The sequence below is a fragment of the Canis lupus genome, chromosome 1, assembly GCF_048164855.1.
Source record: "Canis lupus baileyi chromosome 1, mCanLup2.hap1, whole genome shotgun sequence".
NCBI classification, from domain to species: domain Eukaryota; kingdom Metazoa; phylum Chordata; class Mammalia; order Carnivora; family Canidae; genus Canis; species Canis lupus.
This window is the reverse complement of record NC_132838.1, coordinates 117,811,208-117,830,565: the sequence shown is the minus strand read 5'-3', so window position 1 is coordinate 117,830,565 and position 19,358 is coordinate 117,811,208. Positions and strand designations below refer to the sequence as shown.

The 19,358-nt window shown below is 54.0% G+C and overlaps 1 protein-coding gene across 2 annotated transcripts; it reads left to right on the top strand.

The window, feature by feature from the left end:
- Positions 1-4,902: 4,902 nt before the first annotated feature.
- LSR (lipolysis stimulated lipoprotein receptor) lies at positions 4,903-18,540 on the top strand. Of its 2 annotated transcripts, XM_072781137.1 has the most exons (10): positions 4,903-5,061; positions 6,247-6,591; positions 11,657-11,776; positions 13,568-13,624; positions 14,188-14,334; positions 16,796-16,957; positions 17,113-17,172; positions 17,273-17,404; positions 17,677-18,305; positions 18,398-18,540. In XM_072781137.1, the coding sequence occupies exons 1-10, from the start codon at positions 4,953-4,955 to the stop codon at positions 18,431-18,433; spliced, it is 1,797 nt and encodes a 598-aa protein (XP_072637238.1). In that variant the 5' UTR covers positions 4,903-4,952; the 3' UTR covers positions 18,434-18,540. The 2 variants fall into 2 exon arrangements, with proteins under 2 accessions (XP_072637238.1, XP_072637247.1); XM_072781146.1 differs by lacking the exon at positions 13,568-13,624.
- The last annotated feature ends 818 nt before the right edge of the window (positions 18,541-19,358 follow it).

Genomic DNA, 19,358 nt, shown 5'->3' with positions numbered 1-19,358 from the left:
GAAAATGTAATAGGCTCAAACTGTGGCATTGCTCAGAGAGAAATTTATAGATTTTAATGCATATATTAAAAAAACCCCTCAAATTAGTAATTTGACTTTATACCTTAAAGAACTAGAAAAAGAAGAGCCAACTACATTCACAACTAGCAGAAGGAAGGAAATAACAAAGAGCAGACCAGAGACAAATAAAATAGAGAATGGGGGGAGGGAAAGAAATTGACAAGCCTTTGGCTAGATTGACAAAGAACAAAAGACAGAAGACACAAATAACTAAAATCAGAAATGAGAGTGGGTACATTACTACTGACCCTACAGAAATAAAAAGGATTACAAGAGAATACTAGGCACAACTATATGCCAAGAAATTAGATAATCTAGAAGAAATGGACATATTCCTTGAAACATACATTTACCTAAACTAACTCAAAAAGAAATAGAAAATCTCAACAGATCTATAATAAGTAAAGAGATTGAAAAAGTAATTAAAAATCTTCCAGCAAAGAAAAGCCCAGAAACAGATGATTTCACAGATTAACTAATAATTTAAAGAGAAATTAACACCAATCCTTCCCAAATTCTTCCAAAAAATTGCAAAGGCGGAAACACTTCCTAACTGATTCTATGTAGCTAGAACTACCTTGATACCAAAGCCAGATAAACACATCAGATGAAAAGAAAATTGCAGACCAATGTCTCTTACGAATATAGATGCAAAAATCAACAAAATTTTAGCAATGCAAATCCAACAGCATATTAAAAGATTATTCACAATGACCAAGTAGAATTTATCTAAGAATGTAAAGAGTGATTCGACATAAGAAAACTAATTAAATAATACATCATATTAATAGAATGAAAGGAAAAGAGGTAAACCTAGGTGGCTCAGTTGATTAAGCATCTGCCTTCAGCTTAGGTCATGATCTTGGGATCCTGGGACTGAGCCCAGCCCTGAGTTGGGCTCCCTGCTTGATGGGAGAATCTGCTTCTCCCTCTCCCTCTCCCCGACCCCCTGCCCCTACTCATGTGCTCACTCTCTCTCTCTCTAATAAATAAATAAAATCTTTTCAAAAATTTTAAAAATAAAAACAAGTTTTAAAAAAAGAATGAAAGGAAAAGAAACATGATTATCTCAATTGATGGAGAAAAGGCATTTGACAAAATCCAACATCCTTTACTGATAAAAACTCTTCAAAAACCAAGAATAGAGGGAAAATTCTCAATCTGATAAAGGGTATTATTGGAAATCCACAGCTAACATCATAGTTAATGTGAAAGACTGAATACTTTCCTTCTAAGGTCAGGAACAAGACAAGGATGCCTACTTTCACTGCTGTTATTCAACACTACTAAAAATCCTAGCACAGCAATCAGACAAGAAAAAGAAGTAAAAAGCATCCAAACTGGAGAGAGGTAAAATTATCTCTATTCACAGATGACATGATCCGATATAGAGAAAGTCTAAGAGAAACCACAAGAAAGCCACTAAAAATCAATAAATGAATTCAGTAAGCTTGCAAGGTATAAGAGCAACACACAAAAAAATCAGTTGTGTTTCTATACAATAGTATCAAACAGTCCAAAGAGGAAATAAAGAAAACAATTCCCTTTAAAATAACATCTAAAATTTTAAATACTTAGCAATAAATCTCATCAAGGAGGTGAAAGACTTGCAAGCAGAAACAACAAAAGACTGCTGAGAGAAATGAAAATATTTTAATCTAAATAGATGGAAAGACATTCGCCGTTCATAGATAGGAAGACTTAACATGTCAACAAAACTCAGAGTGCTATACAGATTCAACACAACGCTTATCAAAATTCCAATAGCCTATTTCAAAGAAATAGAAATAAATCTTCAAATTCGTATGGAATTGCATTTAACCCTCAAATAGCCAAAGCAATCTTGGGGAAAAAAAGAATAAAGTCGGGACTCATACTTCAAAACTTAATACAAAGCTACAATAATTGAAACAGTATGGTACTGTCATAAAGGCAGCTATACAGACCAATGGAACAGAACAGAGAACCCAGAAATAAATCCTCATCTATATGGTCAATTGAGTTTTGACAAAGGTACCAAGATCATTCAATGGTTAAAGAATAGCTTTTACCTTATACCATATACAAAAATTAACTCAAAATGTATCAAAGACCTGACTTAAGAGCTGAAACTGTAAAACTCTTAGAAGACAATTTTGGAGAAAATCTTCATGACCTTGGATTTGGCAACAATTTTGAGGATATGACACCAAAAGCACAAGCAACAAAAGAAAAAATAGGTAAACTGAACTTCATCCAATTAAGAACCTTTGTCAAGAACAAATACTATTAAGAAAGTGAAAAGAGGGGCACCTGGGTGGCTCAGTTAAGCATTCACCTCTTGATCTCAGCTCAGGTCTCGATCTCACAGTCATGAGGTCAAGCCCCATGCCTGCTTCACACTAGGTGTGGAGCTGACTTAAAAAAAAAAAAAAGTGAAAAGACAACCTTCAGAATGGGAAAAATATTCACAGGTTATATATGACAAGGGATTCATATTCAGAATAGAAAAAGAATTGCAACTCGATAATGACAACAACAAACAGCCTAATTCAAAAATGGGCAAAGATTTGAATAGACATTTCTCCAAAGATATACAAGTGGCCAATAAGTACATGAAAAGGTGGTCAACACCATTAGTCATTAAGGACATGCAAATAAAAACTGTGATAAGATGCTACCTCACACCGACTAAAATGGCTATAATCAAGGAGATGGGAAATGATAAATGTCAGGGAGGATGTGGAAAGATTGGAACCGTCCTGTGCTGCTGGTGGCGGCGGTGTAAAAGGTGCAGCTTTGGATGTGGAAAACAGTTTGGAAGTCACTCAAGATTAAAACCCACCCTATGACCTAGCAATCCCATTCCTAGATATAGGTTCTAACGCACTGAAAACAGCTATCTGTACACCAATGTTCACGGCATTATTTACAACAACTAAAAGGTGGAAACAAGCGTCTAACAATAGATAAACGGATACACAAAACGTGGCATATACATACAATGAAATGCTCTGCAGCCAGAAAATGGAAGGAAATTTTCTTTTTTTTTTTTTTTTTTTTTTTTTTTTTATGATAGGCACACAGTGAGAGAGAGAGAGGCAGAGACACAGGCAGAGGGAGAAGCAGGCTCCATGCACCGGGAGCCCGACGTGGGATTCGATCCCGGGTCTCCAGGATCGCGCCCTGGGCCAAAGGCAGGCGTCAAACCGCTGCGCCACCCAGGGATCCCCGGAAATTTTCATTGTGACATATCCTACCACGTGCATGGGCCTCAAAAACACTGTGCTTTGTGAATAAGCCAGACATAACAAATGTATGATTCCACTCGTATGAGGTACTCAGAATTGACAATTTGATAAAGAAAGTAGAAAAGAGGTTACCAGGGGCTCGGGGCAGGTAAAATTGAGGAGTTTTTGTTAAATTGATGCAGAGTTTATACTGGGGACGAGGAGGTAACGCTGTGAATGTAATGAACTGTTCATTTAAAAATGGCTAATATAAGTATTATGGTGTATATTTCATTATTTTTATTTTTTTAAAAGATTTTATTTATTTATTCATGACAGATACAGAGAGAGAGGCAGAGACACAGGCAGAGGGAGAAGCAGGCGCCACGCAGGGAGCCCGACGCGGGACTCGATCCCGGGTCTCCAGGCTGCAGGCGGCGCTAAATCGCTGGGCCCCCGGGGCTGCCCACGGTGTATACTTTACGATGCATGCACAAAACAGTTAAAATGTGAGGGAGGGACGTGAAAGGGTTGAGAGTTTTATAAGAAATGACCTTTCGGTAACATCAGCTGCACCTTTTCCGTCCCCCCGCCCCGGCTTGCCGTCTCCCTCCGGGTCTCTCCCAGAAAGCGCCTAGGGTTTCCCAGGAGGCGCTTCCCCCAGCCGCCTTCGGGGGGCAGAAGAGGCGCGCTGAACGCCCCGCTCTTGGGGTGCCTCGACGCGCCCCACCCTGGGGCGCAGGTGGCCCAGTCCCCGGCAATCCTTAAGCGGAAACCTATCCCTGGTTCCGCGCCTCCGCTCGGCCCCTTTAAGAGCCGGAGTGTCCGGGGCCGGGGATGCCCCGGGCTGCACCGCGACTCTGCAACCGGGGGGGGGGGGGGGCGCGCAAAACTTCCGAAAGAGAATTCCAACTTTTCCCGGGCCCGGTTCCCCTCGAGCGTCCCTAAGAGGGCAGAGCTTCCAATCCAGAAGTTTCTAAGTGGAAGGCACAAGGGGCGCCCCGCGCCTCCGCGGCCGCTGCAAGGGAGCCGGTCCTGCCCCGCGCTCGCCGAGCCGCGCCCCTCCCCGCGGGGTGTACCTAGGCGGGACCATCGTCAGCCGGGAGGGGGGTGTGGGCAGAGCGGGAACAGGTGCAGCCAGAGACCCGCCCCCGTCAACAGGTGAATCACCCGGGTGGAGCCTCGGGCCTCGCGAGCTCCGCTCCGCTCGGCTCCGCCCGGGCAGGACAGGGCGGGCCAGCAGCCCCAGTGTGCAGGCGCCCTCCCGGCGGGCTGGTCACTTGGTTCCGACCCTCGGGGGCCGGGGCGCACCTGGGTCAGCCCACTTCCGGGGAGGGAGGCGGAGGAGCCCCTCCCCGCCGCCCACCCCCGGGCCCAGCCCTGCGCGCTCGCCCCGTGTACCTGGGCCGATCCATTCCCCCGAGTGCGCGGGGGTGGAGAGGCTCGGGGAGCCACCGGGGGTCGGGCAAGTTTCTCCCCGAAAGCTGGAGCCGTGCTCCTCGTCCACGTTATTTCCGCCCTTTAACGTCCTGGGACGGGGCAGAGTGGGCTTCTAGGGGGCCACGGAGCGGAGGCGGGAAGGGGAGGAGACTGCACCCCTCCCCGCCTTGGTGCGCGCCGCGCCCCCGACCCTCTCGGTACCAAGTAGGGGACGCGCGGGCCGGGCGCGCCCAGACGGCCGCGATGGCGCCAGTGGCCCGCGGGCTCCCCGGGGGGGTGGGCCCCCGGCCGGCCTCTCGGGGCTGGGGCGCGGTCGTCTTCGGGTGCCTCTTTCTCAGCACCTTGTGCGCAGGTAGGGAGAGCGGGGCGGCGGGAGGGCACAGCGGAGGGCGATGGATGGAGTCCCCACCGCCGAGCGGGCAGGAGGGCTGGGGGAGGGGGCGAGCCGAGGCCGGGATCTGCTGATCCCGAGGGTCTCGGGAAATCTTTGGGTGCCGGAGTGAGAGGAGTTGCTCCTTGGAGTCGGGGAGCGCTCCCCCGCCCTTGTTCGGAGACAGCAGGAAGTGAAACTCCCCGGACCGCGAGCCCTGGAGCGGCGAGGAGAATGGGACTCTTTGTGGTGTAGGGACGGAGGACCCCCCACCCCACCCGCGAGCACTGGGAAGGGCCAGGATGGGGACTTGGGCGCACCTTAAGGTTTCTAAGCCTTGGGGTAACGGGGAGCGGACGCAGGAGGGCTGGATCCGACGCTTCCTGGAGAGAGAGTTCAAGAAACAGTGCCCAGGCCTGGAGCGGGTGTAGGACTGGGGACTCCAGTCCTAACCAGTGTCCCGAAGTGTCCTCTTAAGGGTCTGGTGGGATGGACGTGTGGATTCGGTGTGAAATCCCCTTCTGCTGGCAAGCTTTCAGCTGGATGGGGCGTTTGTTTGGGTGCGGGTGCGGGTGTGGAGGGGACTTCTCTTTCCCCAAGCACTTTTGTTGTGTTTATTTGAATTGGCTTTGGGTAGGGCGAGGTGGGAGGCTGATGGAGACACCATGGGGGCTTTACCTACTCCATGGCAAAATAGTTGAATAGAAAAACTCCACCATCTCCCCCTTCCTCCCCAAACCCCTGCATAACTTGGAACCTTTAGCGGTGGTTTTCTGCAGGAGGGCCTTGAGTGCGGCTTTGTGGTGGTCATGTGTGCTTTCCTGTACAGGCCACAGTGGTGGCCTTTTCCATGAGGGAATGGCTAAGGGAAGAGGGAGCTGGGGTGGTTCAGAGGCCACGCTCTGGAAAGAGGGATGAACAGGATGTTCCAAGAAATCTGGCTGTGCAACTTTGTATTTGCCACGTTAGCCCCATGGGTCTATAAAATGGGCATGATTATCGGAACCTACCGGTCCCAGGGATTAAGAAACAATGTGTGCTAGGCGCTCTGTAAAACCATTATACTTTTAAATGTCAAACTGGTGACAAGTGGTGTTGCACATTCCTGCTGAATGAAGTACCTCCCTGAGCTCACAGAGGCCCTGCTAACATTCCTCTCGCCCTCAGCCCCTGCCAGTGCCATCCAGGTGACTGTGTCAGACCCCTACCACGTGGTGATCCTATTCCAGCCGGTGACCCTGCCCTGCACTTACCAATTGACCACAACCCCTACGGCACCCATCGTGATCTGGAAGTACAAGTCTTTCTGCCGCGACCGTATCGCCGATGCCTTCTCCCCAGCCAGTGCTGACAACCAACTGAATGCCCAGCTGGCAGCCGGTAACCCCGGCTACAACCCGTATGTGGAGTGCCAGGACAGCATGCGCACGGTCCGGGTCGTGGCCACCAAGCAGGGCAATGCTGTGACCCTGGGAGACTACTACCAGGGCCGGAGGATCACCATCACAGGAAGTATGTCGGGCGGGGCAGGGGATGGGGCTGGGCTTGCTTGGGTGGTGGTGGTGGTGATGGTGGTGGTGACTCCCTTGTGTCCAACCTGGCTTCCCACTTCAAAGCTCTTGAGCACCAGTGTCTGAAACGATTGATGAAGGGAGGAATCCCTCCTTCCATCCACCCATTTGTCCAGCCATCTAGACTGTTTAACAACAAAGATTCATCGAGCACCTAACATATACAGGCACCGTTTGAAGCTGGGAATACAGCAGTAAACACATTCATCAAAACCCTTCCCTCCGGGAGCTTGCATTCCGGTGAGGGAGACAAATGAGATAATACAACATATCCTATCAAGTGCTTGGGACATGCAAGGGTAAAGAAGAGAAGCAGGGGGTTCTATAATAATACTAGTTCCAGCAACAGTAAGTAACTTGTATATAAATAACAACTTCTAGAGGCCTCCCAAGTGCCAGGCTCTAATCCAGGTTTATGTGGATGAACTCATTTAGACCACACAGTGATTGTGTGATCTGTTGTCATTTTATGCAGGTCTGGAGAGGTAAAGCGACTTGCGCAGGGTTACAAAGCTGGTAACAGGGCTGGGATTCTAAGGGGCTAAGTGAGCCACTTTGGGTCTCCTCTCCAAGCTTGTGACCCCTGTACTTGCCCCAGAGTGGTCAGCAAAGGGCTCACCAAGGAGGTAACCTGAGTGAACTGACAGGATGAGAGCTTTTAACAGATAAAGCCTATAACTTGCCAGGCACCTTGCACACTTTGTCCCATACAGTCCTCACAACCACATTTTATACTCACAGCATCCGGGGCACCGAGAGGTCAAGTGGCTGTCTAGGCACAGAGCTAGGAAGGAGCTGGAGCTGGAATTGGAACCCAGGCACCCCTCAGAAGTCTTGCACTTAACCGTAATGCTGCCAGCTAATAGGAAGTGCCTGTTGGGACTAAGTAAGAGGGAGGTGGGGAGTCGTTCACTCATTCTTTTGGTAGTTATCGAGCGTCTCCTAAGTGTCGGTGCTGCTGTTGTGCTGGGGATGTAAGTGGTGATCGGGACAGCCGTGGTCCCTGCCCTCAAGGAGATGACATTCTAGTGGGGTGACACAGGCAGTAAACAGGCAGATAAAGAGCAAGAGGAAAGGAAACCAAATAGGACCATGTGCTAAATGGAATGGCTCGGGTGCCCACCGTTAAGATCTTTTGCGAATGTGGTTTTAGAAGGACCAGTCCCTAAAGCACCTCGAGGAAGGTGACGGGCTGCAGTGGGCAAGGGATGAAAACACTCAACTCACTTAATGGATTTACCCTCTTACCGTCTTACACAAGGATTAGAGTCTTCATCCTGGGCTTGGGGACAGAGGGGTTGAAGGGAGGGGTCTTTGCTAGTCTGTGGATGAGAGGCAGGCGTCCAGGGACCCAGCTCTTCAGTCGTGTTTGGGGGAGGGGGGACTGGATCTGCTTGCTTTGAATTTTCCTGAGCAGCTCAACCTGAGGCATCCTGCTGTTCCAGCGGTGGGAGAGCTTCTTGGGGGTTCAACCTGTATGGGCCCCTCCCCATTACCCAGCACCCTCTCTGGCCTGGACCGGGCACGATGGCCCAGCAGCCCAGTCAGGATAACCCCAAAACCGAGAGTGTCCTTGAAGGCCAGCTGGAATTGTGCCTCCTCTGCTGAGAGTGACCTTCAGGCTCTCCTGGGGTAGACTGTCTGTGTTCCATAGGCCTCATGGGTTTGGGTGTTTCAAGCTGCCTTGACGTGCTCGGGTGTTTGATACAGGCCATAATTTGTAAATACCCATTGTGTGCGCGTCCTCTCAGGAAACCCGGGAGCCGTAGGAGCTTCCTCCACTCCAGCTTTGAGGATGGAGAAAAGTGGACCTCCTTTTGGTGCTCCTGGGGGCACCAGCTGTCCGGGTTTTAACCGAAAGTTGTCCCAGATAAACTAACGCTGCGCACCCTCAGTGTCCATCAGCCCAGGGTGGCTCCTACTACCCCTGCATTCCTCCCCACTTTGGGTGACCTGGAGCCCCAGGATAGGAGCCTTGTTTCTACCTCATCAGGCTGCTTGGGGCTCCCTTCCCACCCATTAGTGCTAAAAAGAGCCCATGGGACCCCTGAGATGAGGGCTGCCTCTGCTCTCTACAGATAAGGAACCCAGGAATTTGGAGAAGGCCCCACTTCTGTTCTCAACTGAAGACCCAGCATCTCCTGGCACCTAAAACAATGAAGCCAATGCCCAGCCCAAGTGATGTCAGGACCAGACATAGACCGGGAACAGGGTGCGCCTTGCAGGAAGGGGGTGGGCCCAGGCCTTAGAATTGATCAAAAGAAGCTGGAAGGCCATATTTTTTGTGGGCTTTGAAAACATTATGCGGGCCAAACAAAACACACTGAGGCTGGGATCCGGCCCAATGGAGCCCAGATTTCAACTCCCGGCCTATGAACTTTGGCAGTAGCACGGGGTTCCCATCCACCTCCTCAGCATTGGGTAGGGAACCTGCCCCTGAGCTCTGATTTTGGAGAGATGTGGTTACAGTCTGATTTAAGGACATAGGTGGAAAAATTGAAAACTGATGGGCCGACAGGGTGTTATGGTGAATCAGGAAGATTTAGGAGCACGTAGTAGAGCGTTTTGTGAGGTTTCAGTGAGCAAATACGTGGAAAGGGACCCAGTGCAGACAGAGCTCAATAATTGGTGGCTAGACATGTGACCGTGGCGTGTCCTCCACCCCTTCGCGACTACTCGGTAGGTCACCTTACCTGAAGGGCTTCCCTGTCACCTTTTAAATTTGCACAACTCCCACCTCCACTCTGGCACTTTCTGTCTGCTTTTCCTGATCAGTTTTCTCCATACAGCTTATCACCATCTGATGTGACCTATTTACATTTGTTTGTTTGTCTTTCTTTCCCAGTTAGGATCTAAGCTCGTAAGCACAGGGATTCATATCTCCTGTCTGTGGCAGTGGTTCTCAAATGTGTTGGTTGTCGGACCTCTATGCTTTTTCTTTTTCACTCTTAAATTCTTCAAAGAACTTTGTTTTTATATCTAGCACACTGAGGGAAGTTTGAAAAATATTTAACATGACAATAACCAAACTCATTATAGGTTAATATACATAACATGCTTTTTATGAAGAAATAACTGTATTTTCCAAAACAAAGCAAAAAACGGTAATGAAGAGTATGGTGTTGCTTTAGCTTTATATTTTTGCATGCCTCCTTCAAGTCTGCCTGAATAGTAGAAGAGGCGGGTTTCTCAAAGCTGCTTCTACATTCAGTTTATTGTGACAGCACAACCCTGGAGCCTCTGAAAAACTTCACCGCATACTCCTGAGCGATTAGGTGAAAAAGGCACATAACATCTTAGTTAGTATTATTATGATAATAACCTTGACCTCAAGGATGCCCTGAAAAGATTCTGGGGGGACCTCAAGGTCCACAGATCCGATTTTGAGAACTACTGTTCTCTAGGATAGCGGGGCCTCAGATACTGCCGGGAACATAGGGTGCATTTGGTAATTATGTATTGAATATTGAATGAGTGTATCAAGTGCCTGTTTGAGTTTAGCCATGTGTCCGGAATGCTGGAATGGACAATAAGAGCTAAGGAAGGGGGGCATGAAGAGGGAAGGGGTTCATTTCCAGGTCCTGGCCAAGGCCCCGTGTCAAGCATTGGGGGCCCAGCAGTGGCCAGGACACGCCGGATTATGCTTGCATGGAGCCTGCATTCTCCTGGGTGTGGGGTCATGGAGGGTCAGCCCCTAAGGTGGCTGATAACAGTTGAGCAGTCAGGCCAGGCCGGGGATACGCTTGCAGGATGGAACGAGCCCTGTGAGCATCTGGGAAGCCAGTGCCGGCCAGAGGGAGTAGCACGAGCCCTGGAAGTACAGGCCCAAGACATCAATAGGAGGGTTTTTCTTTCTCTCTCTCTCTCTCTCTCTTTTTTTTTTTTTTCAGAGAGGGTGGGTGTGGGAGAGGGGCAGAGGGAGAGAGAATCCCAAGCAGACTCCCCGATGAGCATGGAGCCCGAGGCAGGGAGACAGGGCTCCCTCCATCTCATGACCCTGAGATCACAACTGGAGCTGAAATCAGGAGTCAGACGCTTGACTGATGAAGCCACCCAGGCACCTCGGGAGGGTTTTTCTATAGACGTGAGGTCTTTTGAAGAAGGAAGAAGGCTCCAGTTCTTTTATTCCCTCAGCAACGGACTGGGGTGCACACGGTTACTATCCCCCGAGTCGGCCTGGAGAAGGGCAGGGGGTGCGTGGGGCGAGGAGGTGGGCAGGTCGGCAGGAGCCAGGGAGCAAGAGCGGCTGGGGAGCTCTGGGGGTGCTCCTCTCTGCCCATTCACATCTGCGGTCCTCCACCCACCTGACCCACGTGAGTGAATGACTGAAGGGCTTTAACTAATTAGGGCCTGAGGAGTAGAGAGCAAACCGGATGTGCTGAAAGACTTTCATTACTGCCATAATTGACAGGCTCCTTGCCAGCCTGAGCGTCCCAAACGCCAGGCCTGACCTGGAATGTGGGGCCCACGACTCCAGAACTGGGGGCGGCCCTCATCTCTCTGTCACAGCCACTCTGTCTCACGCCTGGGCGGCACCTGATCTTTGGAATCTGGCCTACTTATCTCTGCCTCGCCCCGCCCCCCAGGCCCCTGGCCCCTTGCCCCTGGGTCGGCACCAGGTTCTGGGGTGGTTCGAGTCCGGGGAGTTACCCTAGCCGTGAGAAGAGGTAAGAGGATGGCCATAACTGCAGCCCAGGCTCTGGACTCGGACCATCCAGCTCCACCACTGATGACTCGGACGGGGCAGATTAGGTAACCTTGCCAGACCTCGTTTCTCATCTATAGAACAGGAAAGGTAACAGGACCCACCTCACAGACTTGTTGAAATACCCTGTGCTCACTAAGTGTTTACAGCAGATCCTAAAACGTAGCACACCCTTGGTACAAATTCTGTAACGTTCCCCGGGCCGTCGGCAGCCCCGCTCTCGTGCCCCGTTCCTTCCTGCTGTGCTCGTGGGGAGGCTCTGATCCTCTCCCGAGGTGTCCTCACCCCTCTCCTGTTGCAGATGCTGACCTGACCTTTGACCAGACCGGTTGGGGGGACAGTGGCGTGTATTACTGCTCCGTGGTCTCGGCCCAGGACCTCCAGGGGAACAACGAGGCCTATGCAGAGCTCATCGTCCTGGGTGAGTGGGTTGGGCCCTGAGGGCCTGGGAAGGGGTTGGGAACCGGGACCAGGGCCCCCTTCTTCAGCCACTTCTGTGTGTCTGCCCTCTGCCCTTCCGCTCGCTCTCTGGACTCTGTCGCCTGCTTTGCTCTCCGCTCATGGCACCGCCAGTCACGGGGGCTTCTCTGTGCCCTGCACCCCAGGCAAGGACCCCCTCCCCCCCACATTTCAGATAAGCCAGAGCCAAATTGAGAGTGGAGAGAATTGGGGACCCTACCTCTTCCCGGTCTCTTTTTTTAAAAATCCCCCCATTTTTAGAGTTAATTGGCAGTGAGTGAGGAGGGCAGATGGTGTGTCTAACTGGGGGGGTGGGGGTTGGACCCACCTGCCACATCCCCAGGGCCACCCAAAGCTCAGGATGAGGCCGCCTCCACATGCTTAAGGGCAGGGTGGGGTACCCACCAGCAGCCCCCCGCTGGCCCTGATGCCCCCCTGCCTCGAGGGGATGCCACCATTAGCCGGATGCTCTGTTGCAGCCAACACCTATGGCCTTGGGAGGCGTGTGCTGTGTGTGCGGTGCTGCGGGGCTGTACGTTGCCATCATCGCACGCATGATGCAAGGAAACGCATGTGTGAATGAGCACACATGACGGGGGCATGCTCCAGGGCGCTCGGATCACAGACCTCACGTTGGGTGACCGCGCACGCAGCAGTGACCCGGAGAACTCTGTGTGTCCGTTGCTAGAACACACAGTCTAGCATTTCTCAAAACGTAGCGTCAGGACCTGCTTAACACTTTAAAGAACCCTTAAGGATCTCAAAAGAGTTTCCGTCTGAGTTTTTGTGGGTGACGTCTACGGTTGCCTGACGCTAGTTACAAACTGAAAGCAGGAAACTGTTAAAGCGCGAGGCCCGTGAGTGCACAGGCCATTATCGTCCGAGCGATGAGGTCATCACACCACGAAGTCTCTGGAACACCTGAGGGAGAAGGCGCGTGAGAAAGGCAGGAACGGCTTGGTGTTCTCTGCAAGCAGTCTTGGCCTGACGGACGGGACCCCACTTTGGGTCTGCATGCTAGAACCTTCTCGTGAGGGCAGGTGGCAGCGAGTGCGCGAGCCCTGTTGATGCAGAACGGGGTGTGTGGGTGCCCCGGCGGTAGGACCCTCGTGGGGCACAGAGCAGCCAGTGGCCCTCGAGGAGGCACCGGCTGGGCCGCAGATGGGGTCTGTACAGGGGACAGAATGCGTGAAATGGGCTGGGACGCAGGTTCCTACTATGATTTTTATGGGCCGGTGGCACTTCCGCCCTCATGGGCATATGGTTTATGATTGTGTTGCTGTAAAGACAATTACTACATATTCAGTATTACTCTTTTTTCCTTCCGATTTTAAAATAAAATTAAAACATTTTCATGGGCTCTAGGGCATCGTGCCTACCCCACCTGATGGAACAGGACTGTCCCTGTCACAGGAGATGGAGCCCTTTGGGGTGATAGGACCCATGTATGTGGAAAAGATGGGTGCCCACTCTGAGGTTGAACCTTCAAAACCCGTGGGGTATGTTCTGGAACCCTCTGGGGCAACAGAATTTCCCATGGGATGAGAGAGTGGGTAAATTATGTGGAAGCCTTCTGGAAAATAGCATCCATGGGGGTGGGTGGGCAGGAACCATGTGCTAGGACCCTCCTTGGCCACCAGCCCCTCTGCTTCAGGACACACCTTCACCCAGATGAGCCTGAACTTGGCTTCGGGGTAGGGGCGGGCTGGGCTGGCCCTTGCCAGCATAATCTGTCTCTCTTTTGTCCCTCCAGGCAGGACCTCGGGGGTGGCCGAGCTCTTACCTGGTTTTCAGGCGGGGCCCATGGAAGGTACGGGGTGGAGTCCCCCCCCAAACCCCCAGTTTACTGCTCCTAAGTATTCTCCACCACCTAAACATTGCTCCCTGTGGACCCCCACTAACCTTACCTGACTCCAGCTCTGTGGCACCTAGTGACCTGGCCCTGGGATTTGGCGGCGGGGGGCTGGGCTGGCTGCAGAGGGGCCTGGGGTGTAGGCAGGGGGCTCCTGTTGACTGGTGCCTGCAGTGCTCTTCTAGAGAGTGGGATCTGGGCAGCTGGCTCTCTGACCCTCCTCTGAAGCTACATCCTGTTCTCGCTCCAGCCAGGTCACCTCTCGTTTTCGGCTTTGCCAGATGAGCCCAGTGTAGGTTCCCTAAATTCAGGACTGGCCTGGGTCGGAGGGGGTGGGCGTCCCTCGGCTGCTGTGCCCCCCGCATCGGGCTGGAGAATCCAGCAGGCATCGCAGCTTCCCCAGTAGGCATCACCCCCTTCTCGGCCCCGACTCTGCATTGCCCCACTGTGCCTGTGTGCCTGTGTCCCTCTTCCCCTCTTCCCTCCCAGCCTCCTGCTCATGGCCTGTTCTCTCTGTGCAGACTGGCTATTTGTGGTCGTGGTCTGCCTGGCTGTCTTCCTCGTCTTCCTCCTCCTGGGCATCTGCTGGTGTCAATGCTGCCCTCACACCTGCTGCTGCTATGTCAGGTGCCCCTGCTGCCCGGAGAAGTGCTGCTGCCCCGAGGCCCGTAAGTGCCCCTCATATGCCCACCCCCACAGGCCTCCCCCTGGGTTCAGGGGGTGGAGGGAGCCATCTGCAGTGCCATTGGTCCGGAGGGTGTGGGGTGAGCAATTTGGGAGAAGGTGGGCCAAGGAGCATCTGCTGTTTTAGATGATCATTTACATACTTCAACTTTTCATTTATTTTAAATTTTCACTTATTTTCAGTTGTTTGTTTTGAAAGCATAATTTATCCACATGGGAAAAAAATTCAGATAGTCCAAAACATCATTCACTGGAAAATACAGCTTTTCTTTTTTTCCTTGTTCAACGATTTTATTAATTTGAGAGAGAGAGAGAGAGAGAGAGGAAGCACCAGTAGGGGGCGGGATGGGCAGAGGGAAAGGGGAAGCAGGCTCCCTGCTGAGCAGGAACCCTCCCCCGCCGCCCCCCCCACACCCAACAGCATGGGGGGCACCATCCCAGGACCCCGGGATCATGACTTGAGCCAAAGGCAGATGCTTAACCGACTGAGCCACCCAGGTCCCCCAGTAAAGCTCCCTTTAAAAATAAAATTTTAAATGAAAAAGGTAAGAAACCAAACAGGATTTACAACACTGATATAATGTACACAATTACAAAAACCCCATGCACACAGGCACTCTGGGTGTTACACAGATTCTATGCTTAAGGACATCTCTAGCACGTCACAGTAGGTCTCTTGGGCACTGGGGACAGACGTGGGACCAGAGATGAAGGGGGAGGGAGCAAAACCAATAGGGAAGTGGGAAGAGAGGAAGCAAGTGAGTCTCCCTCTTGCCACACCGCCCCATTTCTCCTCTGCGGGATGGCAACTCTCAGTGAGGTCGTAGTTGCTCAGGCAGGTGGAGGTGTGAGGCCTGGCTGGCTGGGTTACCTGCTTGGAAGCCTGATGAGTGGCCTCCCCACTGTCTGGCACCTGGCACGGGGCTCAGCCTACATGAAATGTTGCTCACCCGCTAGCTGCCAGACGTGTTGCTGTCAGCACGGGTGGTGACCAAGGGCCAGGAAGCAAATCTCAGGCCTGCCACAGCCACTGGGTGACCTCAGATGCCACTCACTCGCTCCCTGAGACAGTCTCCTTTGCAAGGTTCCCATGAGGCGTTGTGAGCATCCAGGGAAGACTGTGTGGGCGCCCTGCACGGGGCTGCCGCTCGGTCCACACTGGCTAATTTTATGACTGTGAACTCAGCACTGGGTAACCTGGTTCCTCAAAGTTGCTGCTCTCTGGAGGCTCTGCTGGCCGTCCTGTTTCTCTTGTCATTTTTAGCTGAGGGCTTCCTGCTCAGGCGGTGGCTGTTAGTCCCCATCACAGGTGAGGAGGGACACCCCCAGCTCTGGGGGCCGCAACCAAGTTTGCAGTTACCCCACTCATGAAGGCCAGGGCCAGGATGGCAAATGTCTGTCCCAAGGCCACGTTCCTTCATCCTGAGACCCTGAAACTTCCAACAGGGAAGCCATTAACTCACTGCGGAGACCCAGTTCCTTTTGCCAGGGCCACAACCCTGCCGAGCCTGCCAGGAACAGCAACTCCCGCAGCTGGTTATGAAGTGCCAGGTCCCCTGAGCTACTGAGGGGCTTCTCCTGGGGCTGCTGAGCGCTGAGCCTTCTGCTTCCAAACTGAATCTGAGGAGGGGGCTTCCTGAGTCCCCCAGTGCCCTGTCAGCTTCCCAGGGACTCTGACACCAGAGCAGCCGCCTGAACCCTGCCTCTTGCCTGGGGAGGAAGGCAGCAAGGAGGATTTGCCCTTGAGCTATCCGGCCTAGAACGACGCCAGGGTGCCAGGGTGGGAGCGGGTGTGGCCCTCGGGCTGGAAACACTAGAGGTACTTTGCTTCTTGGCCGAGGCAAGTGAACTCTGAGGCTCCCACGCTTCTGCCTCAGAATGATTCCCATTGCGTCTGGGCCTGGAGAACCCAGCAGCCATAAGGGAGTGGGCTTGGGATTCCCCACAGATGATGCATTTTCTGGAATGGTGGCTTACCTGCCAAAGGGAACACTTGAATCCGGCTAGTGGGTCTAACACATGGGCTTTATCTAAAGGGGCATCTTTGCCCCCCCAACTGCTCTGTAAGAACCCAGGCCTGGGGTGGCCCCATCTCCTGATAAGGTGGCTACAGAGCTGGGGTTGAATGTAAAACCTCATCCGATGTTGGCAAACCATCATACAGTCAAACATATTAGCTAGCCAGATTGGAGCTGTGGCTGCCAGCGTGCACCCCCTGCCCCAAAACCTGTGTGAGGAAGCACAGGAGGTGTGGGTTCAATGAAGCTGATGTCCTGAATCTCGTGAACTCTGTGGAAACCAGTCTAAGCGTCTGGGGAAGCCCCACACCTGGGGGTTGGAAAGAAGGTCCGGGCACGGGTCCCTCCAGACCCTCTAACACAGCAGAGGGCAGCTTGGCTCCCTGCCTTCTCATAACGTGTGTCCTCTCACGTGTGTCCTCTCCAGTGTATGCAGCTGGCAAAGCTGCCACTTCAGGCGTCCCAAGCATATACGCCCCCAGCACCTACGCTCACCTCTCCCCTGCCAAGACCCCACCCCCGCCAGCCATGATTCCCATGGGGCCTCTCTACAACGGGTACCCTGGAGACTTCGACAGGAATAGCTCAGGTGAGGCCTGGTGGAACCAGGAGTGGCTGGGGCAGGGGTAGGCTGGGCATTTGGGTACTAAGGGGTCTGGGGCTGAAGGAAGGGGACTGGGGGCTGGGTACGGAGAGCTTTGTTTCGGGGGCACAGCCACTCACAGTTCGGTCAATCTCCCTCAGTTGGCGGCCACAGCTCCCAGGTACCCCTGCTTCGTGACACAGACAGCAGCGTGACCTCTGGTGAGAACCAGTTGTTAACAAGGTTGGACGAGTCTTTACGGGAGGGGGCTGGGTCAGCAGCTGTTCTCCTACACTGATCACCCCCAACTCCTGTCCTTAGAAGTCCGCAGTGGCTACAGGATTCAGGCCAGCCAGCAGGATGACTCCATGCGGGTCCTATACTACATGGAGAAAGAGCTGGCCAACTTTGATCCCTCCCGACCTGGCGCCCCCAATGGCCGTGTAGAGCGGGGTGAGTGTGAGCCTTGCAGTTGGAGGGGTTCCTGAGTGGGGAGGGAGGAGCACGTCTCCCTGACACCTGCCCCAGGTACACTTGCTGCAAATCCTGGACATAGAACCTCCTTCCCTACCACAGCCACAGTGAGAGGTGTACAGCCCCCTGCACGTCAGCACTTTAAAAATGAGAAGTCTAGGGCCCCCTTGAAAGCATATGACCAAGTGGGTGACAGTGCTGGGCCTTGGCGTTCCTGACCTCACAGTCAGTGACACCCCCCTTCCCTACAGCTATGAGTGAAGTCACCTCCCTCCATGAGGACGACTGGAGATCCCGGCCGTCCCGAGGTCCTGCCCTTACCCCAATCCGGGATGAGGAATGGGATCGCCACTCCCCCCGGAGTCCCAGACCGTGGGAGCAAGAGCCCCCCACAGAGCGGCCAGGGAGTGGCTGGGGGGCCGCGAGGCCCCGGGCCCGATCTGTGGATGCGTTGGATGACCTCACCCGGCCGAGCTCTGCTGAATCAGGGAGGAGGTCTCCCCCAAGTCGGGGGAGGAGAGGTCAAGCCTACGGTCGTCCCAGAAGCCGAAGCCGAGATGACCTCTACGATCAAGATGGCCCAAGGGAGTTTCCACACCCCCGGGATCCCCACCACGATGACTTCAGGCCTAGAGACCGCCCTCATGCTGACCCTAGGTCCCGCAACCACCGCTCCCGGGACTCTCGGGAGGATGGCTCCAGGTCTGGGGACCCCCAGTATGATGGGCGGCTACTGGAAGAGGCTTTGAGGAAAAAGGGGCCAGCGGAGAGGAGGAGAGCTTACAGGGAGGAAGAGGAGGAGGAGGCCTACTACCCCCCAGCGCCCCCCCCTTACTCGGAGACGGACTCCCAGGCCTCACGGGAGCGGAGGCTTAAGAAGGTGAGTGCCCCCTCCTTCCCAGCCCTAGAAGACCCTTCCTGGACCCCGACCAGTCGGCCCCAGCTCACACCCCTCTTCTTCCTCCCTCGCAGAACTTGGCCCTGAGTCGGGAGAGTTTAATCGTCTGATCTCACGTTTTGTATGTACCTTTTGTACTTTTTTTTTTTTTTTTTTTTAATTTGAGGAACTATTGATGATCTTGCCCTCCTAAGTCTAATAAAACTTATGATCACAAGGCCTGTGTCTAGCGGGACGTGTTTCTTCTGCCGCGCGAGGTGGGGAGCCCGGGCGGCTGCTGCGTGTGCGTGTGCGGGTGCGTGTGCGTGTGCGCGCCCGCGAGTGTGCAGGAGCCCGCGGACGCGTGTGCAGCCTAACCCCCGGACCGACTCCCGCCGCGGCCGCGGGCCGCCCGGGCTCTGCCTTCCTCCCCGGGCCGGGAGTACGTGCCCCGCGCCGACTCCGCCCCGCCCTGCGTGCGCGCCCCGGCCCCGGCCCCGCCCGGACGTGCGCATGCGCCCCGGCCTCCGCCTTCGCGCACCTCCGACCGGCCGCCGGGAGCGCGCGTGCGCGCTCCTCTCCCCTTCAACCCCGTTCACCTCCCCCCGAGTCCGACCTACTTTACTGTGTCCAGACCCCGCAGCCCGCCTCGGCCCCGGCGGCCGCAGCCCCTCCTCCGGGTCCCCCGGCGTTCCATCCGGGCCCGCGTTCCCCTCGGGCGGCCCGGCGGCGCGTGCAGGGCGGCCGCGGAGGCGCCGGCGGCGACCCCGCGCCCCGCCGAGACCCGGGCCCGCGCGCGCCCGCCCGCCATCCGAGACACAGCGCGCGCGCTCCCCGGGGGCTGCCCTCCCCCCGCGCGCGTCGGCCCCGGGCTCGCGCCGCCGCCGCCGCCGCCGCCGCCGCCGCCGCCGCGCGCGCGCAGCTCAAGTAAAGGAGGAAAAAAAAGGAGGAAAAAATAGAAAGCCGCGGCGGCTGCAGCAGCGATCCGCCGCCGGACTGGGCCAGGCCGGGCGGCGGACGCGCGAGCCGGCGAGCCGGGGGACAGGCGGCAGCCAT

Excerpts from the sequence above, each read along its gene's own strand:
- LSR (XM_072781137.1), top strand. The coding sequence starts at position 4,953 with ATGGCGCCAGTGGCCCGCGGGCTCCCCGGGGGGGTGGGCCCCCGGCCG. Across the intron at positions 11,777-13,567 it reads TGCAGAGCTCATCGTCCTGG|GCAGGACCTCGGGGGTGGCC; the intron begins GTGAGTGGGTTG and ends TTGTCCCTCCAG. Across the intron at positions 14,335-16,795 it reads GTGCTGCTGCCCCGAGGCCC|TGTATGCAGCTGGCAAAGCT; the intron begins GTAAGTGCCCCT and ends TGTCCTCTCCAG.